A 26,476-nucleotide genomic window follows, 5' to 3' on the forward strand; every position below is an offset into this window, starting at 1 on the left:
GTCACCTCTCTGTGGCATCTGTCCTGCTGCAAGTACTTGGAATTTCAGAAGATGAATACTCACAGAGTCAGTAGCTGTGTTGCTTTGGTCCAGCAGTTTGGACTGCTTAGACTTTAAAGTGGGATCTAGGACCCTACTTCCAGAACCAGCAATTGCAGAAATTAGTGTTATTTTAGCTGATATTTCCGGGATGCTGCTTTCATGCCTTCTGCTAGGTGTCTGTGCTCTGCGTTTCATGGCAGCTACATTCCTATCTCTGCTACTGAACTGCATTTTTAACAACCTTTAAATGAGTCTGGGCTGCTGTATGAATTGACAGGTTATCTTCTCTACTGATGTTAATAATATCTTAATAAATGCAAAACATGTTTTGGAAATTCCAGACTTCAGTTGCAGCTGAATCTTTTTTTTGCCTTCAAGCTAAAGATCTATTTTAACTGAAGTGCTGGCTTGAAAGTTTTCTTTCCCACCTGCTTATAATACCAAAGCCTGGGAGGAGGGTTGTTGCCACCACTAACCGCATTTTCTCCCTTGTTGGTAGTTTAAAGCAAATCTTTTAAATTATCTGACAGATCTTTGCCAGTATGTACTGTCATAGCACTCTGTTTTTTCCTGCATAGCTGGGAGTAAGAAATAACCTGTTTGAGACTGTGGCCTGTGCATGTGGCTCAGCTTTGTCCCTGCTCTTGGAGGCTGTGCTCAGCCACACAGGGTTTGGCATGATCCAGGAGGAGCTGGGGGATATGAGGCAGGGCATGAGTGTACCTGATGTGAGGAGATGCTTGGCAGGCCATGCACTGAGTCTTGTGTGTGCAAAAGAGAGGATCAGTGTGTGTGTGTAGAATTGGGACATGTGTCTTTAAAGGCAGTGGGATAGTGTATTCCCTTGGTATTGTGTATTTCAGAGCAGAGGCTTATTGACTCTGGTACATGAAATAGTGATGCCTCGAAGCAGGATTTCCTTTGGGAGCAGTCACGTGAAAGGGCAAAGGGGAGATGATTGAAATTGAAACCTTCACACCCTGCTGAATTACTTTTTCATTTTTTTTTTAAATGGGACTGAATTACTGAAGGAACATTTACTGCTAGCCAGGTCTGTAACTGCTGTGTCCCTCTCTAGGATAGACGAGGGATGAGATGTGGCAGGGGTAAGGTGCTGCATGTGGCATGAGAATTGCCTGTGGCTGCAACTGCTGTGTCTGCTGGGTGTGGAGCATGTGTTCTTGTTGGGGATATGGTTGTTGTTGGCTGCTTTTCCCCTGGATTGCTATACCAAATCTCCCAGCTGTATATGAAATGCATAGTCACAGGATTTTCATGTCAGCATCATTATTTTATAAACTGCTGTCCTCAAAGAAAGGATCTGGTGTGAGAAGTGCTCAGTGTCTGAGGTGGTAATTGCCAATGTTGGTGTAGGACAGCAGCTGACAAGCAGGCAATCTTATGGAGGGCAGGTTTTCCCAGACAGCAATTTTTTCAGGTTTTCCGGTAAAAGGTTTTATTTGTTGGTTTTTGGGTAGATTTTTATTATGGAAAAACCTCTAATACATGTCAGAGTGCAAATGCCAAGATGGTCCTCAAAAAGGTTTGTCCTAGGCAGGCTTAAGAGGCTTCAGGCTCAAAGTAGTTTTCCTGAAGAGACTGCTAGAGCATTTCTTGATCTGCTAAAGTATGTTTGGATTATTTTCTGGCTGCAGACTGCCTTATGTGAGAACTATCACATGGCCATTTTTCAGAGCTTGGCTGTGTTTGCAGTTTTGCCACGGTAGCATAAACATGTGCAGAATCTGGGGTGTTCAGTCTCAGTAAGGGATGGCCCTAGCACATTCCTTATCAAATGGTAAATGTTAAAATACCGGTTTTTTATGCTGTAGAAAAATTTAGAACATCTATAACATATTTATAACAATTCTCTATATTATACTCAGTGTGTGGGGATCTGTATTCATTCCTCACAGATCCTCTGTTTTTCCTCGTATTTTTATGCCCAGAGATTGACCAAGAAAAGCTTTCAGAATTGTGATTCTTGAATATGTTGGTTGAGAAGTGCCTTGTGGCAGTGAATCATTGCTAATGGCTGCCAAGCTACTGCAGACCTCATTGCACAATGCCATTAGTAGTCAAAGAAGTCTTTATAACCAAGCAAAGATTTTATAAGGTGCAGTAGTTTTGAACATTATTACTCTGTTAATTGTGTTGCACTTGCAAACAAAGTATTGTTTCTGCTTTCCTCTGTGAAGTAAAAGAAATTGTGATGAAGAGTAGGTTGTTCTCCTTGCCTGTACCATGAAGGGGAGCACTGAAATATTGATGGCAGTGCTGATGTCTGAGCACAGAGGAGTTGACTGCGGTGACCTTCTGCTGCCTGGGCTGCACCTCCAGATGGGGATTCAAATTCGATGAGCATGTGGCACATCTCACTTCCAGCAGCACGCAAGCTCTTCATCTTCTTGACAAGGGAGAGCAGGATTCAGCTGTTTCTCCTGCACAAGTTGGTGTGCTTCAGTGTCTTTGCCTGTGCAGAAAGATAGAAAATAGTTTGCAGACTCTTCCAGCCTGTCCTGGTCTTCTGCAGGTTGGCTCTGCCTTCCCAAGTGTCCACTTCCCCACTCAGTTTGGTTTCCTCAGCAGATGTTGTGAGGCTGCACCTCTGTGTTCAGGAATGCACAATTCTGAAAACTTTTCCTGATCAAGTCCAGTTGTACAGTGGTGGTTTGAGGAGTGAAAAAGTGCGTGCTCAGGCTGGGCTGAGAGACACCCACTGGCTTCACAGATCCATCAGACTGTGCATAGTCTAGATTCCAAACAGACCAAAATGAGGTATCACAATATATAATTTTTAAAATCTTGATGCTTAGTCACCCCATCTCTTGCATGTTTAATTAATTCCTCCTTCATGTGGTTTCTGAGTGCAGAACAGGAGCCAAAAGAGTCCTTTTAAATTGTGTCATATGATTGTCTTTTTTGCCCATGAGATTGTTCAAGTGGAAGGAGAAGAGCATGGCTGGAATTTATAACCTGTGACTCTCTTCACTGAAAACTGTAATTTTCAAAGCAAATCTCTACAAGGGGACCATGTTACTGTGACTTCTCAAGCAGTATAAATAATGTTCTTTTCAGTTTACATCAAACAGAGCAGGCCATTGCTTCCTGATCTAGTGGAAGCTCTGGTAATTGCCTCTGTAGGTTCCATTTATAGATCAGACTTCTATGACTAAATTTAATTACTTACAGCTGAATCCAGTGGAAGTAATAAGTTCAAAATAACCTCTGTCATGCTGCCGTGAAAGCAGCATGTTCCCAGAAAAAGGCACTTCCTAATTGTTGCAATTTTCAGGAGAGGTTTTTAACTTTCACCTGTCCATTGTCTGGTGAAAGTGAAGAATGGAGCTTTTGCAGGACTTTCCCACTCAAAGCCCTGGGCTGTGATGAAGCTCCGGTATCTTGCCATTTCCAGGTTGTACTGAGAAGGGCTTTGAGGACTGCATGTTTGTCCTACTCCTCCCAGGGGATTCAGGCTGATTGTGGCCAGAATCATTTGCAGGTCTGCAGGAGCTTTAGTCAGACCCAGTGTGGTGGTTGTCATCTTCCACAGTGATGTCCTTCTTGAGCTGTGGCACCCTGATTGGAAGTACATTTGGAGATGTGTGATGAGAAAGAACAGATGCCTTGAAAGATTGTCATATAATGAGACAAAAGCTTGGAATTATTTACTGAAGTGTTAACAAAGACCTAAAGGATGATGTTCTTGTTTTTCACTTAATTAGGCAAGCATTAAGTGAAAGGCTGCTTAACTGATCTGCAGAAAAATTTGCTGCAGGACAGTGCAGGGACATAGTGACACTGGTGCTGCTGTGGCAGTTGTACCTTTGCTTATGTCTCTGTTTCTTTGCCACTGGATACACACTATCTCAGACCTGCATTTTCTGATGTTCATATGGTCTGTTAGCATGATTGATCTGTGACTGGCTGCCTTTTTTCTGTTGCATATGCATGAATGCACACACTTGCTCATTTAAGTGAATTTGATTTCTTCATTCCTTGTCTTTTGCCTTTGTCTGGCACGTTGTCATTTCAATGACCAGTTCTTTCCAGACTCTTCAGTGTCACTTGCCATTTCTTTTTGAAACATTTCCCCTGCCTTTTTGGCACCCAGGTGTTTTCTGACTCTCTGTATCCAGTTACTGACAATCACCAGTGCACAAATCCACTGTACAAGTGATGATATTCAAGAGCTTTTGGAAAGTTTGTTGTGTCTTACAAATAATGAATGGACGTAATTAATGCCTCAGGCAATTTACTGCAATTTAATCTAGACTCCTTCATTTAAATTATATTTTTAAGAGAAACAATAAGAAAAGAATGTTATTGTGGAAGCCAAAAGAATATGTGCAAGTGTAGTTGTGTTGCATTTAATTTTTTCCCCTCAAATAATCTGATACATTACAAAATTCCTGTCAGTGTAGGTGGAAAGGGGAATTCCTTGGTGACTGCTTGCCTTTTCCACAGGGAAAGCTACAGGCATGCAGCTCTGCCTCTGAATACTGCTCCTTCTTCCCAGGGAGATGCTCAGGGGAATAGCTCAGCTGGGAAGGATTCTACTGTCATTTAAAGGATGAACTAGGAGGTAATTACTCATGCTACCAGGTCAGTCAGTATTGATGGAAGCTGTTTCAGGATATTAGTATGTGGGAAAGTCTTTGGTGGTTGAGAATTGATTTAAATTCTACAAGCTTTGTTGTGTGTGACCTGCCTGTGTGCTCATATTATCTAAAGCAGATTTCTAAGAAAGCAGATTGCCCAGACAGATTGAGCTGTGCTCTCTGATCCCATCATGGGTGGTTGGGTGTGGCAGTTGTGGAATTCCACTTGAAAATGGATTTTTATTTGCTGCCATGCGGTTATTGATTAAACAGGCTGGGTATGGATTGCTGCACAGGTACCTGCCCAGCAGTGAATGCTAAAAGTGTGAAAAAAGTAACAGCAAACCAATAAAATCTGAGTGCATGTAGCTACCTGGCAAGCTCCAAATGATGTCCGAGCAAAGGCTGTGCAGTGTTAATCGCCTGCTCTGGTGAGTGAGTGGTGTTTAGTGGCTCAGAGCTGTGGCTGAGGTCTTCAAGAGACAGACAGGTGAGCCTCTGGATCCGAGCTGGATGAGCCTGAGTCTGGGTGACAGGGTGGCAGATGCCAGCCTGAAGCCAGCACAGGAGGGTTCCATGGTCTGTTGTGCTGAGCAGCACAAAAGCAGGTTCAGAGCCCATGGGACCTCATGCACAGGGCATGACTGAGGGGTCTACACATTTTTATCTGAGTTGAGTGTTTGGAAGGGTGAGTGGCTTGAGTTTTCATCACCTCTTCCCTCTGGACACCGTTCTTTAGTCTGTTCAAACCCATTCAAGTGTCTTGAAGCGTGCTGTGAGTGAACAGCTGATGACCCAGTGCTGACACAGAGATAAATTATTCAGCGTGTCTTATTTGGGAATTCAAGGCTTCATGATGAAACCTACAAAACTGTATTATGCCTCTGACATTCTGAGATTTCATCACTGTATCTTCAATTATTCACTAAGCCTGCTTGTTCCCCTGCCAGCGCTCTGACAGGGCTGCAGGCCAGTGGCAAGCAGCAGGCAGTGCTTTCTTCTCTTTGTTCTCCTGGTACCTTGTGGGGGAGACTTGCCTGGTCCTTACTGTATTAAACCTCTCACCCAAAGTTGAAATTTGTACAGTTCACAGACAGGGAAGAGTCTACAGGCGTCCCTGTTGGAGGAGGTTTCTCAGCAATCTGTAATCATTGTGAGCTTTCTCCTTCCCTAGAGACACAGTTTTCACTGTGGCTGCATTTACCCTGCACGAATGCCGTGGCTGAACAGCAGTGACCTGTTTGTCAGAACATCCTCTAGGAAATGCCAAAAGAGAGGCCAGCAGAAGAGGAAGTTGCAGGAAATGCTTAATGAAGAGTTTATCCTCCGAGGCAGAGCTGAGGTCTGTGCCCATGGTGCATGCCTGGTGCTCGGGGTTCTGCCTGTGCCCAGGGGCTCCTGGCTGGAGCTGTTGGTTTTGTAGGGGCAATTGCCATGGCTGTTAGTCAGGAGGCAATTAACACACCAGTTGTTAAGCTGGGACTCCCTTGTCCTCTGGCCAGGCCATGGTCCTGGAGCTGGGGCACTGCCTGGTTTTCTCCTCCAGCATTCCTGAATCATGCCTCTAAAAGTGCAGGATCTCTCTTGTCTTAGCATGTCCGCTTGTATTTGTATGTAGGAAAGCTCTTCAACACCTGGCACCTGCCTGCATCAGAGTCCAGATGTAATGAGTTCCCATTAGCTGGAGAGGGCTGTGACACATCAAACATTTCTCTGGTTTTGTTCTCTCTGTAGCTATGTCTGCATGATTTGCAGTTTCTATACAGCCCTGATAACTTTCTCAGGAGTCCAGCCTGGAGCTCTGCAGGCAGACAAGCCCTGGCCTTGTGAGAAGCCTTTCTGCTGAATGTATCCTAACAGAGCAATGCCCCAGTTCTGCTGTGTTCCAGTGTGTGGAAGTTTTAGTCTGTGGTGGATAATTTTAGAAAAGAGAACTGAAATTAATACTATGAACTCATCGCCTGACGAAGGAGAAATTTTCCTTTGGATGTGCAGAAAAATGTCTTCATTTCTCCTGGGATTCCTGGGGATGGAAAGTCTGAATCAAGGCTGGAGTCACCATACCAAGGCATGCCAAATACCTCAGAACTTAGAATATTTTCTTCCAAGCCAAGACTTTACACATGTAATGGAGTTCACAGGATATGTGAGAAAGACCAGAACTTGTCTACATAGATACAGCTTTTGCTTTCTTTGTCATCACTTGAATAATTTCAGCCAGATGAGGACCGTAGAAATGTATGAGGAGGGAACAGAGCCTGCCCTTTACTGGCTTGCCCTGGGCACAGAACTTAGGCATGGTTGTCATTAGAAAGCATGCAACCTCTTAAATTCAGGTATGTTCTGTAATAAAATGCTCTCTCCTGCCCACTCCAGTTATTTGAATTAAGTACACTTGTAACTTAAAGGTTACTTAAAGATAACATTAAATGTAACTTAAAGATGTTGGAGTAAGGATTTCTAGGTGATGTTGCCTAAGGCAGCTTTCTGTTGTGGAAGAGACACAAGAGGGTGCCTCTGCACAGGGGAGCTGCTCATGTCCTCCAGAGAGGAAGCCTTGCTTCACAAGCACACATTCAATAAATAGGAATAATAAGAAATTTGGCACTTTTATTGAACTGACACAAATCCAGTGAGTTCAATAGCAAAGATGGAAATGCAGCCAATACTCCTGCTGTTCTCCTGGTCTGTAGGAATGGAAGCTGCTAACTAGCATTTGGAATCTCTGGTGCCATTTTCTGTATGATGAATAAAGGAAGGTAGATTACATTGTTTTTCTGGTAGTCTGTTCCTAGACCCTTGCTGGCAAGGGAGACTGTCCTTTCTTGGTGTTGCAAAGCTGAGAAGAGCTGGGTGCTTGCTGAGAAGGCCAGGGTGCTCTTTTACTGCTGTTTTGCCCTTTTCTGAAGGCATAAGTGGATCAGTATGATGAGTTGTACATCTCGTGGCTGGTGCAGGCAGCCTTGTGAAGACCCCAGGGATCATGGTGAAAACCAGCTCTTTGTGTTGGTTACCACTGCCTCAAGTTGGTGCTGATGTGTGCAAGAAGGAAGAGTCCCCAGTCCTTTGCTATTCTGCCCTCAGTAGGGCTCCTTTGTTTGAAGGATTTTACAGGGTATTAGAAAATGAAAATCACTATTTTTGGACTTGGCTGTTGCAGCCCCAGTGAAGAATGACACCTATTCTGGAGTCCATCCAGATACTGTTCTAACAGCAAAACAGAGAAGTGGTAGGGCAACTAAAATAAAGCAGATGTTTAGCAGGGAAATAATTTACAATTGGCCAGTTTGATGGTACCTCTTGACCCTTTCAGGGCTGTTCAATAAAACTAGCAGTTTCCATAGCAACTACTAAATTACTTGGTGCTTCAGAGATCTGTGATAAAGGAGGCGAATCATTGTAGGGAAACATGGTGTTGATGTTTCTCCCCTTTGCATTACAAGAGTAATGATCTGGCAAAACTTGCTAAATGGGACGTCCCCGCTGAAGAATTTTTCCCACGTTCACTTGGGCCAAAGAGATTTATATGTTTAGTACTTTTGCAAATTTGATTTTTCCCCTCTCCCCTGTCATCAGCTTTGTCCTTGGCAGGCGGTGCTGGCTGGGCGCTGGCAGGGTGACGGTGAGCCAAGAGGCAGGGGCTGTGTCTGCAGTAGGTGTGTGCTGGGCTTCTCTGTCACAGTCCCTGCTGAGCATCAGCTGCTTCTCCAGGGAATATGGAACAACTCCTGGCTGCAGCCACCCACCTGTGAGCACGTGGCAGCCACTGTTATCCTGTGCTCGAACTTCTGTGTGTTTCGTCTTACTTTCCTCTTCTGCTCTGCTTTCCTGGAGTTTGCACTGCTCAGATTTTTTTCTTGTTTCACCGGTAAGAAAGGATGTAGCTTAAGATCAGGGCAGTGTTGAGAATGGACTCAGGGAGATGTGTGATAAGGAAGTGGCTTTGGGGCTTGTTTTCCACAAAGCCCAGCGTAGTTCTGGCAGCTCTCAGAGTGCGTTTCCTTTCTCTTTGAATTTTTGGTTGTATGCAGAGCTGTTGCTCTTGTGGAGTCTTTCTGCTATGTTGGAAAAACTGCGTTAAAATCCTGAAATGCTAGTTTAAAATATTGCACTTCACTCATTCTTAAAACACACAAATCACCATTTGCTGATCAAAGTTTATCTGACTTTCAGCAGTTACAGAGTCATTCGGGTGAAGTACCTTGTCATGGTAAGCCAAAGTTGTTAAAGGGTTATTAAATGACCTCTGCTATATCTCAGTGTCTCAGTTCGGATGAGAGCATTTCCAAAACAATCTGAGATGCTTTTCACAGCAATCAAACAGCAGCTAAAACTTGGAGGAGGTAGGATAATTGGGAAATGCAAGTCACAGGGATTTCACAGAGTGAAGCCAAGAGGGCCTGGTATTTGGGTCCAGTGGAACAGTACCTGGATTGGGGAAAAGAATTAAATTTACAATTTATGTCACAGTACAGTGCTGAAAATAAACTAAGCCCCAGGTAATAATGGTGTTTAAACCAGTCTTACCTCTGCCCCAGGCTTCCCTGAAAAGCCACCTACAGGTGTCAGCTAATCCATTTAGTTGAAGTATCTGTTAAATATCCAATACCTTACAAAGACTGATGTTACTTCTGAGCAGGATGAAAGGTGGCCTGTCTTTTCTTCTGCCATTTCTGAAAGAAATTGTTTAGCTAAAAATTGTGCCAAACTGTCCCTGTCCTCCTCATGGAGGAGCTGTAGCAGATGCTGCAGTGCTGTGCCTCTTGGCCTCAGACAGAAGAGGCTGGTTCTGTTTTCCTTGTGCTGTACTTGGGTCCTGGCAGGTTGGTTGTTACTCCTCCAGAGCAGTTTCCTCCCTCCACTCATAGCTGATTCTTTCTGTTAAATGAAGGTTTAAGAGTTTTAGCTGATGAAGACAGGAAGATTGTCTGCTGGCAGCAGCACTTAGGGAAGAAGAGGGATGTAGTCTGAAGAGGGGCTCCAGGATGTAGCTGCTGTTCCTAGGGTAAGCCTGAAGCATGTGAGAAAGGAGCAACAAGGATAAGCTCTGTAAAAAGCTGGGCTGTTTACTTCAGCTGAGTAAACAGAGGTTTGACTCTTTTATTTACTGATTGAATTCGATTTATTTCAGGTGGGCAAGTGAGCTGTGCACAGCATCCCATTAGCTGGTAGTGGAAGCACAATTAATAAAAATGATTAAATGCTCTTTGGATAAAACCAGGCAAGATGTTTTACACACACACACCCATCTTGTTTTTCTCTATAGCTCAATGGGACTTAGAGCAAATTTCCACTTCTAAGTACTGTAGTTCTGTAAGAGGCACCTTGGAAACAGGTAGAAGATAAAGAAACAAAGCTGCAGAGACAACAAATCTGTTGTGCTGATTCTCCAGGGCAGGCTGACAGCTGTGGTTCAGGTGTCAGCCAGATGTAGGACTGTAAAGGAAAAGTGTTACCTGGGGTGCAACCTTAATTTTGGGAAAGCAAGAATTCAGCTCGTGTGGTCAGCAGCAGTATTTCTGCATGTGCTACATGTGTTCTGAATTAAAGTGCAGTCTTCCCTCTCCTCGCATTCCTGAAATCCCACAGCAGAGATTTGTCCGTATTTTTCTCTAAAATTTGGCTGTAAAACAGTTACAGGGGGAGAGGACAGATCCAACCTGGTGCTTGGCCCTGGGAAGCCGTGGCAGCTGTTCACACACTCCATCCTGCACAGCCCTGCTCGGCCGTGGGCACAGCTGGCGTGGGGGACAGCGGGTCTGACTGCACCAGAGGTGTTCTGCAGAACTGAGAGCAGGCATGAAATGCATCAGAGATTATTCTTGCTGTTTTTGGCACCTTCTCCTGATCTGGCAAACCAAGGGAGCATTATGGAAGAAGAGTTTTCTGTGTGTTTGCCTTTCCTGCCCCGATGGCCGGCTGTCCAGGGCCCGGAGCTGACAGCAGCATCAAGGTGGTTTGAGTTTCCTCCCCTGTGTACAATGGCAGCCTTTGTTCTAAGACCGAGGTGCTTTTTTCAAGTTTTCCATGTTGTTTGATGGGAATTTTCTGCTGCAAGTTCTTCTGATGCTGTTCCAGTTTCGTTCCTCTGTCTCTGTTATCCAGTTAATGTTGGCCAGCACTGTGCCATGTCCATGAGCCTGTGGTGTGAGGTTTGGTGGCAGAGGGACCAGGTGAGCCCTGGCAGAGCAGTGCAGCTGTGGCCTGTGATGGCAGTGAAATCCCTGCAGAAAAGGGGGGTGCAGGAGGAGGCACAGGAGTTCCTGAGCAGGGAGGGGAGATCCCATTTGTAGAATCTGTTGCTGCATTCCTTATGGGCTGGACCTTGATTTGGTTTTATGTAGCAAAATCTTGGGGACTTAAAGGTCCCATTCATTATTTACATGCTGTATCTTTGTCTTTATCTGTATTTTTATCTTCATTGCGTATTTTGTATTAATTATAAACAAATTTCTGTTGCCTGAAACATTTCTTGCATATTGATAGCAGAAGATTTAATAAAAATATCAGCTCCCCTCTTGATATTGGCCATTCAGTTATGACATTTGCATTCTAATCCTGTTTTAGATTGCACAGGGAAATCTAATATTCAGGGTCTAGACAGTTACCCAGGTGGGATCTCAAATGATGAGGATCACAAAGCTAATAATAAGCATGTTTATTTGTGTTCTTGGGACACTGCAGCCATCAGTCCAGTGGCAGCTCCTAGTAGGACAGACAGAAATTCTCCTTTTCCATTAAATGCTCTATAATAAACACAGGTGGAAATACTGGTGTGTACAGAAGCTACATGGGTCAATAAACTGAGCAGAAAAAATAGGACTTGTGCTTAGAATTGCAGAGAGGAGCTGTGCCTGCCTAGGCAGGTGCTGACTGTGCTGTGGCCTGGCCCCACAGAACTGCCCTGGCCGAGGGGCAGGGCCATCTCTGTGCCCTTCTCGTGCTCATACAAATTCTGTAAAATTAGGTTGAGGGTAGGCAAAAGCAGTAAAAACCTTTATTCCAGCCATGAAAACATGGAATGTTCTGAAAAGCATGGGGCAAAGAGGCAAGTCTGCAAAAAGGGGTGGCAAAACCTGAATGAGGTGGGAAGACTTAGACCCCTTTGGGTCCTCTGCTGGAGGTGATGCCACTTCACCTCCCTGGGTTCTGTCCTGAGGCCAGCCTCTGGTACAGCAGCAGTGTTTTGCATGGCTCAGAAGTCTCAAGGGGCAAATATATTTTGCCCATTAATTAATTAGAATAACTTATTTTTGCTTCCGGAATATCAATGGTGCTTTCAAAGGTATTATGGATAAAAAGCACTGTCTGTTCCTTGTCCTTCCTCCTTCCCTTGGCTGCCTGAAATTGGATGACTGGTGGAAATGTTGTGCAGAAGGCTGAGCCCACCTGGCTGTGTGAGCCTGCCCTGGTGTCTGATTCTCAGAGATGTGTGGGAATGCTCACTTAACAGCCTCTCCAACATAATATTGGCGACTTGATGAGAATGGCTGCTTCTTTGAGCTGCTTTGGAGTCTTTAATCCTCTTCCCTTCCCGAAAGGCTCCTGCTGGCAAGAGCTGCATCCCTGCTCTTCCTGCAGTGGGTGTGCTGGGCAGAGATCAGGCTGGAGGGGTGGCTGCAGGTGCTGGGAACCCCTGACATGCTGTGGCTCTGGAGGTGGGAACAGCACAGCTGTGTCCATCCTGCTAACACAAGGGCAGGAGAAGAGTTCCCATTGAGGGCAGTGCATCTGCTGCCAAATTCCAGCTGAGAGTGAGGCTTTCTTCTTGCACAGTGCCTTGTTCCTGGAAAGTGTGATGCAGAGACTGCAAAAAATGAAAGAGATGGTTCCAGCTGTCTGTATTACACTCAGGATGTAGAGAGCCAGGTTAGAAAACACCTGCTGTTTCTGTCTTGTCTGTAGTGAAACATTGTCTCTTTCCTTGCTTTAATCTTCTTAAAAGGAATTGATCGTTTTTTTATTTGGGATCACTGGAAAATTAATGTCACTGTCACTGTAGAGTGAGCACTGTAGTATCTTCACATAATGTGATTTAAAATTTAAAGCTCTCTCAGCAGGGGAAGGCTCTGTCTGTGTCGGGACCAGGAGCTGCTCCTTGGCTCATTCCTTCAGCTGCAGCTGCTGGCTGCCTGCCTTCCCTTTTCCTCTCCTCTTCCAAAGGGTGATTCTCACCATTTCCTCTTTGCAGACTTTTCCCCTTGATACAGTGTCTTCATTCCAATGCTAAACTAACTTGTGAGTGCCACTTGGGGAGGAAATAGGTGATGTGAATGCTTTTTATTTATTTAGTTAAAGGTCCGTGGGGAACACAATGTGCAGAGAGCATTCTTGTGTATGCTGGAAACTGGAAGAGGAAGGAAGGAAGGGTTTTTTGCAGGAGAAAAATAGGCCAAAATCATACTTTCTGTTATGATTAATAGGTTTCTCTTTTGGGCTTTGAATGTTGTGTTTGTATTCAAATTCAGTGGTTTCCAGGGGCACTTCCAGGAATAGATGTGGGGAGCGGATAAAAGCCCTTTCCATAAAGGATGTTCAGAATGTGCGGAACTGAACTGTGTGTTCATGGGTCTTGCTCCATCTTGTCTCCTCCTGTCACCTGGAGCCTGTGTGTCTCCTCCATGTGCAGGATTCAGAGGATGGGGATTCTCATTTCTCAGCATTTAGGATGTGCCAGTGAGGAAGCACAGGGTGCTGAAGATGCCCTCACACCGCATGGAGCTCGGTGCTGGCGGCTGCGTGTCTGTGCCCACCTTCTGAAGAGCTGAATCAGGCAGGCACAGCTGTCCTGGACCAAACAGCCTTGTGGGCTGGAAAGGTCCCAGTCAGAGTCGTGCTGGGTCCAACTCCCTCTGTCATCAGGCAGTAAAGAAAGTAATTAGATGGTAATTCTGCAAAAACAAGACTTAATAGTGTACAGCATGATTTAGGTGACACTTCGCACTCTGCTGGGAGGACTTGTGCTTGGTGGCTGCTGCATGTTGTTAGTTCTTTGTATTTTCTTTGATTTAAAGCTTCATGCTTGTAATCTAGTTAGCACTGAATTGGGTTTCCAGTACAGTGGCTTGTTTGGTTCAATAAGAACACATTTATACTAAAGGTTAATGAAAAGCATTTTGCTTTCATTGAATTCATTAAAAGGGGTTCTACAATCAAGACTTACTAATGGAAAAGAGATTAAATATTCATGTCTCTAAATTTCTCACATCATTTCTGATTTTCCTTAATCTCTGCCTTCCTGGATTAGAGTCCAAAAGTGCCTGAATGCTCTAATGAGTTCAAAAATTAATTAAGGATTTCTCCTGTTTAAGTAAAAAGACTCCCAGATGTATACCTAACATATCTTGAGTGCAGGTCTCTGTGCTGTTATGGAAGAAGTGAGAGGGATGAGGTCCTAGCCAAGAGAGCCAATCTCAAGGGGCAGTGTTGGTTCTTAAAACACTTTTAAAGAGTACAAATAATGCTTTATCCTCCCTGTTTATGCTGTTGTAATAGGTTTGAATGAACTCAAAGTGCAGCAAAATTTGCATTAGAAACGTATTAGCGGGGCATGAATATAAAACCTGAGTAACGGCATCAAAGGTGCTTAAAGATTCAAGACCTTTTTATAACACAGAGTCCAGATGTGTGTGCTACAAAAACCTGAGTACTTTGTAAATACTGGATTGTGTTTTTTGTGCTCTTTTTCTCTGGTGTCTCCCAGGCAGCTCTGGATACCCTTTGGGCTTCGCCTGTGCTCACTGTGTGAGCAGAGCACGTGTCTGAAGTTCCTACTTTCTGTGTAGGGTCCTGGTATGCCAGTGTGTGGAGAAGTGGGAGCTCTGTTTGGGAATGCTCTGCAGCTCCATATTGATGTTGCTGCTGTAGAAATGGAGACACATGATGATAGGAGATAGGAGTTACTTTGAAGGTATTGCAGGTTCTCATAAATGGTTTTCTGGAAAATAAAGAAATGAAGAAAAATGGTCTTGTGAACAGTTTCAGAATGATGAGTGTCTTGCTTTAGTCCAAGAAGCTTGTATAGATCGATGTATACATGTGTATGTGTGGGTGTTGCATATATAGTGCACTTAGCAAGTGGGGCAGTGCTGGACAGTGTCTGCCTCCATGGATGTGAGTGGAGAAAGAAGGCTCAGCTCCTGGCTGCATCTTCGTGTTGTGTTTCATTGCAGCTTGAGCTTTCAGTACATTTTGGGCCCTGCTAGTGGTGGGTGTTGATATTGGACTCATTGACAAGAGCTGATGAGAGAGGAAGTCGGTTGCTTCTGTGCTGTGTGAGCCGAGACTGGAAAAGGAGGGTCTTGAGAAAAAGCATCTGGTACAAGCAGTTAAAAACTAGTATTTGGCCAAGTCCAAGGGGCAAGCTTTGCCTTACTAGTAGTGGTCAGCCCTGGTCTCCAAAGCAGTTCAGAGGCCTTAGTAAAGCTCAAAAGGTGATGACAATGAGGGGGTACATGCTGCTGGAATTCATAGACCGGGCTGCAGCGTTGGGTGACATTGACTGTGCCCAGAGAAGCCAGACTGTGATGGTGTGGCCTGTTGTCCAGCAGCACGAGGTGAGGACAGCTGTGTTATCTGTGCCTGTTTGTGCTGGCTCAGTGATGGGCATTCTGTTGCCTCTGTTCCTGCAGGCATACTTCCGTCAGGGCGTGGCCCTGCAGTACCTGGGACGCCACGCGGATGCGCTGGCCGCCTTCGCCTCGGGGCTGGCGCAGGATCCCAAGAGCCTCCAGCTCCTGGTCGGCATGGTGGAGGCCGCCATGAAGTCACCCATGAGAGGTAAGAACATGGGGGTTCTCAGGGCTCTGACCTGCTGCTGAGGTAGCCAGAGGTGGGAGCTTCAGTGCCAGCGTCTGAGGACAGGAGAATCTGGAGGGAAAGATTTCAAGATTTGGCTTCTCTGCTGAGTCAGGAGGATGCCAAGAAAAGAGGCCTGAAGTTACAAGAGGAACAAAAACTGTCCTTCTGGTTGAGTGGGACAGTGAGATGGTGATAGCCAGCTTGAGGGGCACTGGAGAATGAACCAGGCTGGGTTTGTTCAGCACTTCCCATAGAGTCCTTGTTCTTTTTTTCTTTCTCCAATATCAGTGCAGAGGTGTGTGCTGCTGTGGCCCTGGCTGTGTTCTTACTGGAATAACTTCCCACAGTGTTTTGCTTGGGAGCAGCACATCTGAAATGCCCCAGGCCAGTGTTTGCCCAGAAGAGCACATCAGCAGCTTTTCTGTGGTATACTGTCTCTCAAAACACAGCATTCCAGAAGGCAAAAAGGCTGCTCTGCTAATTCACTTCTGTTTAAGCAGTATTTGAAAATACAGAGACCTTGAAGCCATATGAGCTGTGCAGTGTTTTGCCTCTTTCATCGTGTCCCCGTTTCCAAGATTTTTTTTCTCTAGAGGAAGGGGGTTGTCTCCTCCCAGCTCTGTTTCTCTTGCAGGCTTTTTCCTCTAATGCCCTAATGCTGTTAGTCAGGAGGGAACATGGCAATTGTCGTCCTCAGCAGATGGTGCTGGGGGCCACAGGGCTTAGGAGCCAAGGAGCACTGAAATGAAAAAATATCCTTGTTGGTGTTTCCTTTTTTACAGTGTTTTTCTCCACCCTCCAAAACGAATTCATCTGGAAGTTTCTGTCCTATACAGCAGTTACCTGGTGAAAGCAATTTGATTTGCTACCCAAAGGTACTAAGGCTGCTGCTTAGAATGCAGGTTATATGGTATTCTGTGGAAGCATCCCCACATTTGGCAGGATGATCTCTGGCTGCCTGCCCTGCAGCTGTGTATCAACTGTGCTCCCTGCTGCAGTTAGACAAATTGAAGCAGTTGGGCAAGTCCAGTACTATTGTGCCACAGGATCACTGTCTCCTGCAGAAGGAGCAGCGTCTTTCTGCAGTTTTGGTCACCTCTCTTAGCACACATCATGTGCTTGGGTATCTGGACAGGCACAGACTTTGCAGACATTCATCTGAAGGTTTGTGCTGAAAGAGCAAAAACTGCAGTGCTCTCAGACACTGCAGATGGCCCATTTCCAATTTCCTACGAAATTCCACAGATATCTTCTGTATTCCTTCTGCCATGAGGCCAGACTTCAGAGCTGAGTATGGGACTGCTCTGTGCTGAGACTGCTCTAAGCTCTAGTCTTGTGCTGCCTTTCTGAAGTGCTTTCTGCAAGGCAAACAGCAGCTTGCCAGGTGATCGGTCTTGATATGCCACACCTAAGATGGCACCTTTGAGCCCCAAGCTCTCTTAATAAATCTTTGTTGGATTTGGGCTTTCTGGCCCTTAAGTTATGTAATTTATTTATCAAAATATCAAGATGAGTTGTGAAGGTGATTCCTGACACAAATAACTTGGTTTGCTGAGTACCTCTGTCTTTGTTTTTGCGCTTCAGAGTCCCTGGAGCCCACCTACCAACAACTGCAGAAGATGAAGCTGGACAAGAGCCCCTTTGTGGTGGTGTCTGTGATTGGCCAGGAGCTCCTGACTGCAGGCCACCACGGGGCCTCTGTGGTGGTGCTGGAGGCTGCCCTGAAGATTGGCACGTGCAGCCTGAAGCTGCGGGGATCGGTGTTCTCTGCACTGAGCAGCGCGTACTGGTCGCTCGGGAACACGGAGAAAAGCACTGGATACATGCAGCAGGACTTGGACGTGGCCAAGAGTTTAGGTAAGAATCCTCCTTTCAGCTCTGGAGTGCTAGGCTGAGAATGGTGAAACAAATCAAGAGTTAGGCTGATGAACAGCAGCTCTCTCAAATGCTCTGGTTTCTGTGGGCTTTCACAAGCTGCTAAATCCAATCTGAAGGTTCTGAAATGTGCAGACTGCAGGTTTGTGCATTCCTGTTTGCCTGCCTGTGTGAAGGGGGCAGGTGATCAGTGGATGTGCTAATGTTTTACAGGGTCTTCTAATTACCTGATGTCATGTATGTGAGAACTGCTCGTATTCCCTCTGTAGACTTGGGCTCAAAACCTTACATGAGTCTTAAATGAAGCCATCTGCTTTTCCAAGTATTTGATAGACAAAAGTACTCACTCTGAGATTCTGGGGCAGTAGCCAGGGAAGGAACAAATCAGTAGTGACACAATGAAGAACAAAGAGTGTTTGAAAACAAACAAATTCAAAAATCCCTCTTGAATGCAGTATATTCTGCACAACAGAGAGCATTCAGCTTCATGGGGTGCTGTAGGAGAGCAGACCAGGTGTGAGACAAAGCCCTGACTGTGCAGAGCTGGAGAGACAATGCCCAAAGGCTCGAGCCAAGACTGTTCACTGAGAGCACAGGGACTGCTCTCTTGAAGATGGTTGTAGGTGTACTTTATACATCTGAGCTGAGCTGTGCTGCAGAATTGCTTTCTGGAGGAAGCTGGCATGCTTCGTGTTTGTTCTAGGCCCTGGCCATTGACTGACTGTTCACAATGTCAAGTAAGGAATAAACAAGGAGGAATGGAAAATTGCCAAGTGTTAAGCCACAGAAGAAAGTAAAACAATTCTAAAAATAAGATTGATGGCTATTGTAGAAGTTTCTGAAGGCCAGTAAAGAGGGAAGTTTGGCTGTGTGTTAAACATAAAGATGAGTTTGTTCTAATGCTGGTTCTCACCAGACCATTACTTGGACCCCATGTTTTAGTCTTCCCACTGGATGCTTCCAGCAGTGTCTGTATTAGCTAATCTTTGTTTTGTTTGCATGTGACACAGGTGACCAGACAGGAGAATGCCGAGCTCATGGAAATCTGGGCTCTGCATTCTTCTCCAAAGGAAATTACCGGGAAGCCCTTACTAACCACAGACATCAGCTGGTGCTTGCCATGAAGCTCAAGGACAGAGAGGTAGGAAGCTTGTTAATCAAAGCTGGTGGTCTGCACTGCATGATTCTCCAGACAGATCTGAATATATCAGAAAGTCTTGTCTATCTACCCTGTTTTACCCCAAGAATTTGGAAGCTGTGACTTCTCCTCCTGGGTGTCCACTTGCCTTTTGTTAAGGAAAGTCTTTGTACCAGTAGATATGATATGTGAGTGCAAGGGGCAGGATGCTTGAGTTGTCCATTTGCCTCCCCATCTCTAGTCTCTGGGCTTGGGGCAGGTCATTTTGCCTCTCTCTCTTTACCATCTGTGTTCCTGCAGCACAGAGGCTCTGGGCTCCAGGGCTGGGAGCTGCTGCTGGGTCAGTGTCAGTACTACGTTGCTGCAGCTGAGCCCTTGCTGTCCTCAGCACATTTCCCAGAGTTACAGGTGCTGCTGGCCTGGACTCTGCATCCTAAGTTGTGCCTTTTCCAGACCAGAAATGGGCAAGATCCCTGTCCCTAGTGTTTGCATAAAAGGCACTTACTCTAAACACCAGTGAAAACAAAAAGAACTCAGGCAAACCGGAAAACAAATTGTGCAGGATCTGCTTTGCCTTGACCATTCAGTTATGCTGGGCTCTCTGCCAGTGCAGGGAAGTGGGCTGCACAGGCTGAGGAGCCTGTCCCTAGGGATTTCTACTGAAAGTTCACTGTAAGGACACAATCATATTTTAGTGCACAGATATAAAACCTATCCCTTGCTCCAGGGATTCCCCTCTAATGTGAGTGGGAAAATGGAGATGGGTGGTTGCATGGAGGCAGCAGGGCAGGTGAGAATTCATGTAAGCAGAAGTAGATTTGGGGGAGATCTAAAAACTGAGGAAGATCAGTTTCCCACTGGTAAGTTGCGGAAAAGATCTGCTAGAATTTGCTGAATGTTTTACTGCTTTACTAACTTAGTTGTTAAGTTAAATACCAAGTAAGCCTTGGAAAAATGCATCTTTCAGTAGGTGGTGGAAGGACTGTGGCTGGGGGAGGGACTTCCTAGACATTTCCTTGATTATTTTACCAGCTGGAAAACCTCCTAAATCACTCCTGATTTCCTTGTTTCTGTTCATGAAGAGCAGAAAAGCTGTTAATTGTCATTGTTTGTACAGTTTTCTTGATCGAGGTCCCTGTGTAGCTGCTGCTCTACTATGGGGTTTCTTGCCCAGCACATCCCCTGTTGTGGGGCCTGGAGGCAGCAGCAGGGGAGTTGGTGTGCAGCATGAATGAGCACAGCAGCCCTACAACCCCAGGCTGGCCTGGGACGTGGGGCTGGAGCATTTTGCCTGGTCTTCAGCCCACTGATTTAAACAGATCTCACTGGGGGGAGCCCAGGGAATGAGGGCTAATCATAATAGTCCTTAGTTCATGACACATCTGGGCACATAATTAACAGTTATTGACAACAAATGACTACTTGGTTTAGCAAGAAAGCTGAGCTTCTTGGATTTCCTGTAGGATGTAACCACAGGAAATTAATTTGGCGCTTTCTGATGACATCATCTTGACCACAGAGCTTCCTCTGAACAAAAAGCTGTTTTTCTTGGCCTTCTTTGCAGACATTTTTATAATGCAAATGTTATAAAGTTGCAGTAGGGCTGATGTGAATTCCAGCAGAAGGGAATTTGGTGTGTGACTGTAATGAGGTAATTGTTTTACCCCGACTGTACAGAGAATTGGCAGAAAAGGTAAAAAGTGCTCCTTTGTATGGGACACTGCTGTCTTTGGAGGGGCTGTCAGGTTCTGATGCTGCTGGAGCAAATGTTTACTGGGTAATGCCACCCATAGATGGAGGAGGAGGTTGCAGAAGGTCTGTCTGGAGCATTCAGGTCTGTCCTCCCCCATGCAGGCCTGGAGAAGGGGAGCTGTCAGCTGAGCAGGGAAACATCTCAGCTGCTCACAGGGACTCAAGATTGTACATGTTTTTCTTCCTTGGCACAGAAAGTCTGTACAACTCCTGTTACAAACACAGGCTATGTGTCCAGGCAGACCATTTGCTGTTTCAGTCAGTGTGGGGAGAAGTTTGAGCTGTTTTATTGTTCTTGTGTCCAGAGAGAGCACGGGACAGGCGTTGCTGGGATTTGGCATACCTGTAGTATCTTTAAAAGGGAATTTGGGGGGTTGAACACACGTGTGGGTTTGCAGATGATGGAGAGGACTGGTTCTTAGTGAGACCCTGTGAAGGGCACCATGAAACAGCTGTCTCAGGTAAGGAATGAGTTAGATTTTTTTGACCAGCTTCAGTAGCTGGTTAAGAAATTCAAAAGAGCTAGTTCTGTGGGTATACTTGTCCCTGCTTCAACCATGGCATCACTCGTGGTGTAGCCCCATGGCAGCAGTACAAAGTGGAACCATCCCATCCCAAGTGAGGAGGGTGCTGCACAGCCCATCTGAACTCAGAGGGAACACATGGGCAGGAGGCTGCAGGACCCTGGCTCAGCACATGTGTGCACCTCAGGAGCTGAACTTTGGGCATCTCTCTTGGCACTTGCTCTGACGAAGGCCCACACAATTCCTGCAGAGGTGGAAGTAAGACTTCCTTGAGCTGATGAGGCCCCTAGGTAGAGGCTTGTCTTTTCCTTGCTCATTCAGAGCCAGCTGCAGGCTGTTGGAGTTCACCCACTCCTGTCCTGCAGCAAGGAACTGCTGCCTGTGCAGGGGTAAATACCACTGAACAGGAGTGAGAGGGTCCACTCTGAGCAGATCTGGCTGCAGTGGAGTGAAATGTAGTCTTTACTTCCCAGCTGATTGATAAAGATGGATAACAAGTCTCAGCCCTGTCCTAGAGTAGCAGCAACCTCGTGTTCTTGTGACGTGTTCTGTGCTCTCTGGGACTGAGATGTCAGCACATACTGTCCAGCAGTTCACATGCTGAGGAAATCCCTTTCTGGTAGCTTGGGCTACTGCCCTTTTTTCCAGTCTGTGCTTAGTGCTCATGAAAGCACTGGGAGTTGTACAAGGAAAGGTTCTCTAAAGCAGCAGCCAAGGTGCTGGAATGTGCCAGAGGAGGAGTGGCAGATGATGTTAGCAGGGAAGACTGAATCACGTTATTTTAGCTTGTTGTCTTTTTCTTGTCACAAAAACTGGCTCTGATGAGCAGCAGAAGCTTGCAGCCTGTTTCTTCTCAGAGTGGCCTGCAGTTACACCAGCCCATAATGGAGGTGCTGAATGTTGTATCTGTACTCTATTTCTGAATTAATTGCTTTGGTTTTAACACCAGATAACCTAATCTTCTGGAAACCATCAGGTAACTCATGTAGGTAGGGTGTTTTGATGCCACATCACAGGCTGTGATTTAGACAAAGATTATGCAGCTGACAGAAGGATCAGAAGAAAGAATGGAATCTAAATGTAAATGTGAAAGCTTTTTATGCCTGTAACACTAGTCCCTTGTGTCCCTTTTCATCACTAGCTGCTCCTCAGGTGTCTAGAACTGTCTTGTATTAGGAATTCTGTAAGACCTGAGTGCCAGTGATGTGTGATTTCTTGGGATGGGCTGGGGTGGTCCTTTTTGATGACTGTTTTGAAGGCCCTGTGTTCCTTCCAAGAGCATTTCATTTAAAGAAGTAATACTTGAGTTTTGGAGCTGTGAGTGGCTGACAAGCAGAAATGGGCAGGAAAGGAAAAGCTGTGGAGCCACTTCTTGGGTCCAGTCTCCAAACCCTGACAAAGGCTTTGCTTGAATCCTGCTATGTAGAGACCTTGGACACCACAGGAACTCTGCAGTGTAATCACTCCCTTCTCTCCTGGGCCCTCAGACGCCTTCGATTACAGCCCCGCTGTTCAGAAATAGCAGGGCACTATGGCAAGATCATAAACTAACCATCACAAAATGAATGCTTGTGCTGCCAGCACGGAGCTCTTGGGAAGCAGTGCTGCTGCCAGAAAGCCACTGGGTGCTGGCAGCCCCTCCATGCTGGCTGGCAGGCCATGCTCGGAGCTGAACTGTGCCTTTCCCTGGGATGCAGCATCCCTCTTCACCGTGCAGGAGCGAGCAGAAGGTGTTGGGTGAGAAGGAGGATTGTCTGCACCTCTGAATTCTCCCTAGGGCTGGGATGAAGGTGCAGCCAAACACTTTGTGGTGCCCCTTTTCTCAGGAGTGTGGCTGAGGGAAGGGCAAAGAGCCAAGGACAGACTGATGGACTGTGTCAGTACTGAGTCTTGCCCCTAGGTTGACTCATGATGACCAACAGCTTGCAGCAATCATTCCTGGCCTGGTTTTGAAGGGATTTCCCCCCACCTCGCTTTGGAAGAAGCTGTTTGTGGAAGGAAAAGGTGCAGAACTGCTGGGACTCGGTGCCCTCTTGTTACTGACCCTTCGTGTGACCCTCTGGCTGCTGCCCTGGACATCTCCATGAGCATTTGTGGCTCTGGGAATTCTCTGCAGCAGGTGGGTGTGCTCAGTAACTGATGAGCCAGGTTTTGCTGTCTCAAGATGCTTTTTAAAACGATTGCAAATGTAAGGCAGAGTTCATGTTTGCAGCTTCAGCAGATTTTGTTCAGAAAGGCTGACTATTTGCAGGAAATGGGGATGATGAAGATGATAATTAGAACTGAGTAGCTAAGTAGCACAGAAGAAAGATGTTTATTAAGCAGTCTTTAGTGGGTTTTCTGTGTCACCTTGCTCTGGCATATCTATCAGGGTTCTTGTGTGGCAGGGAAAACACCAGAATGCAGAAATTTGCAGTGGAAAGAGAAACTATGGGCTTGCAGCTCAGGAGACTCCAGAATCCAGCTGGGTGCTCTGCTTCTTGCTACAGAGGGCATTGCCATGGAGCTGATTGCACCTGGAGCCATGGCTGGGAGGGGTCATCAACCCCTGTGCATCCTTGGAGGAGGAGTATTAGGGAGTATGGTTACTGGGACAGACATAATCCTTGGTTGGATTCTGTTGGCAATTTGAAGATTCTGCAACCGTCTGAACACGCTTTGTGAGCAGCTCAGCCACTGGTAATTATTTAGGTTTGCTGTTTTGGTAGTTTTTCCCAGTCCCCTTCAAAGAAATGAAACTCAGTGTAAAACTCCCACATTTGGTAAACTGCAGCTCCTCGCTGTCAGGCTGTGCAAATCAAAGATCAAATTTCACCTTCTTGTTTCCAGGAGATGCTGAAAGAAAGATAGATCATTCCTTTCTAATGAAATCTGTAAATTCTGTAAAGCCACGGTTTTCTGCCCTTTCCTGAGGGGAAGGGGAAATGCTTTCCAGGTGTCCCTCCAGCCCTGCTTTGTCTGTAAAGCCACATCTTCAGTCAGTAGCAGGGCTGTATGGATTCAGCCTTTTCCCTGAACTTGTATAAATTCTGGTTTGGGGCAGCAGAATGAGGGTTTTTTTTCTGTTCTTCTGCGTTAGATCTCACAGAGGATGTGCTCCTTATCAGCAGTCTTGGATGGAGTGTGGAGAATCCCATTCATTGATGAGCTGCAGCATGAGGGAGCCCATGGCAGTGTCCCTGCCTGTGGGATGTTTGTGGCACTCAGCCATACGAAGAGGTGGTCTGGCCCTGGGGCTGCCACATTTTTCAGAAAGGAGAAATCTGAAAATCCTATGACCATTGTTGTTTTGTTTGCGAACAATCTGGAAAATGAGGACAGGATATAAATACCTCACAAATGAGAACTGGAAAGAGTCTTCAGGCTAAAGCAGTTTGTCATGCCTGGAAACATAGCCTAAGATGTCAGAGACAGGCTGTGATGAGGAAATGATTCCAGCCTCTCAGTGCAGACAGCAGTCTTGCTTTATTAGGGATCCAGGCAGACTGCCTTGTGCCCTGGAGGAATGCTGTGTGCCAGCTGCTGGGAGAACATTTACCATTGGAGTTTACTTGGGAATTGTGGGTCCTCTAGTGCTACATCACACCTTGGACTGAATCACCTATGTGGTTGAAAGGATGAGTGCAGTGATGTGAATCAGCCTTAGTGCCTGACCTTCACCATTTGGATTTGTATCTGAGAGTATAAATTTTTTGCCTTTCTCTTTCTGTCTTTAGCAGGTTTTTTTGAGTCAGCTTGACAGGATTCATACAGGTTTGTCTCGTTCAAAAGTGATAGGATTAAGCAGAATGAGGAGAAATCTGACCGGTGCAGGAAATTTGGGAATGTGCTAAAAGGCCATATGCTTTGTTTTGTTTGGACTTGTGACTCAAGAGGGAAATGTAATACTTCCTGAGGATCTCCTTTAAATGTCCCCATTTGACCTCCACAGCACATGGATTTTAGCTAAAAGAAATGCAGTCTTCTGGTTTTACTTTCACAGTGTCTGCAAAGCTTAGCATGCTGCTGAGGCCTGGACCTGGCTGCACTAAAAGAAATGAAGCAGAAAACTCATGCAAGAGCTGCAGCACTCTGGGTTTTCAGGAGGCCCACCTCAGCCTCAGTGTTGAGTTTGCAGTAAGGGGATGTCCAGCTTATGAACAAGAGTAGCAAGGGTTGGCACAGGTCAGCACACTGCTGTTTTCTTTGCCTGCTCTGAACTTGTTAGATCCAAGTTTGTGACTTGTTGGCTTATTCTCCCTGACTGACTTTGACCAGGGTATGAGTCACTCCTCAGGGTCAGCACCGTGGAGAAGCTTGTGGTTTTAAATGAGGAATACTTACATCACCACTAAAAATGTCAAGTCAGCCGTCCTCCCTAAAGTGATTGCACACAGGAGCCTTTCAGACTGTGTCCAGAAAGCAACCAAATTTGGGCTCCTTGGGGTAAAGATAGATCAACCCCTGGTGATGTGTAGGTTCACTGATGAGATCTCCTTTGTAGTGTTCTTGGGCTGGTGTATTTTGTGTGATTTCTTTGTGGAATGAGTGGAGCTTTGCAGAGCCCACCCAAGAAAGGCAGCCCACTCCTCCAGGTCCCCAGCCCCACATGGTGAAGGGTGTTGGCACTAGTTCCCACAGTGAACATGAACAGCCTGGTCAGTATGAGTGAGAGGCAGAGTTACTCCTAAAAATGGAATGGAATAGTTGTTGCTTCAGCTTTTCAGCAAAACCCTTCTAACTTGGTTAAATCTATTTGCAAAACTATTCTGTTAAGGGTGTAGCTCAAGTTTACTTTTAAAAGTGTTCTAGGCAGAACTAGGCACCTTGCTCCTAAATGATAATGGAGGAGGTGGAGTCAGTGGATTTTCCACTGGAATGGAGCAACATTATTTTGATCTCCAAATGAGCAGCTGAAAGTCAGCATTCCCCTTGAGGAGGGGCGGCTGTGAATGGTCCGGCAGTCAAACCCCCAGTGCTGCTCAGGTTTGCTGGGATTCACCTACTTGATGTGATACTTCTGCCATGTAACAGGGAGAATGAGAAGTCCTCTGAAACAGGAACAATTTCCTGAGCAAGTAAGAACACAGAGGGCTGGGAGCAGATTGTCAGCACAGTCCATGACAAGCTCTGTTGAGAGCAGCAGCTCTGATGTTTGCAGAGCTGTGGATTTTACCCATTAATCAAGTGGGGGCCGGGACCATCTCTTTATGCTGTGTTTTTCGAGTCTTTCTATTGTGTCATTAATTTCTGGTTGTTCTTTTTCTATTAGGAGTTATAAAGCTCCTTTCAGGCTTTCAGATACTAGTGCTTCTGTTCCATGGCTTTGGCTTTTTTGGGGCTTGCTCTTTGATAGCTTCTTTGTAAAAGACTGAGGCCTTCTACAAATAAATAGGGATATTGATTGGCAGGGATATTGATTTCAGTGTATTTTTTTCCCCAGGAAATAATTACCTAAAAGCAAATCATTCCTTCTTTCTGCATACTGATCATGTGTATGAGGGGAGGATATTGCCTGCTGTTTCCTTTCCAATTTTCAAAGGCATGGCACACAAAGAAAGAAGGTAGATGTGGTACTGGCACATCAACCTCACCTTTAAGGGAGGAGAGAAGGACAGGTTTTAATTTTGCTGGGGCACGTGCTCAGTTTGGATGTGAGACTTGTCTTAGTGCATAAATCAGCTGTTGTCCAAGCCAGGCTGAGGCATGCCTGTGGATTCTGAGGAAATGATGAAGGGGCTTAATAGAAGTGGAGATAAAGCGCA

At 45.8% G+C, this 26,476-nt stretch overlaps 1 protein-coding gene across 3 annotated transcripts in view; it reads left to right on the top strand.

Annotated features, from left to right (window-relative positions):
• Positions 1-26,476, top strand: part of TTC28 (tetratricopeptide repeat domain 28) — a 108,423-nt gene that overhangs the window by 45,293 nt on the left and 36,654 nt on the right. For all 3 annotated transcript variants that reach the window (XM_066331508.1, XM_066331505.1, XM_066331507.1), the window contains 3 exons: positions 15,275-15,422; positions 17,028-17,300; positions 18,329-18,459. In XM_066331508.1, coding sequence (XP_066187605.1) covers positions 15,275-15,422; positions 17,028-17,300; positions 18,329-18,459 — 552 coding nt within the window. The remainder of the gene's footprint in view (positions 1-15,274; positions 15,423-17,027; positions 17,301-18,328; positions 18,460-26,476) is intronic.

Source organism: Sylvia atricapilla, chromosome 17 (genome assembly GCF_009819655.1).
Source record: "Sylvia atricapilla isolate bSylAtr1 chromosome 17, bSylAtr1.pri, whole genome shotgun sequence".
Lineage (NCBI taxonomy): Eukaryota > Metazoa > Chordata > Aves > Passeriformes > Sylviidae > Sylvia > Sylvia atricapilla.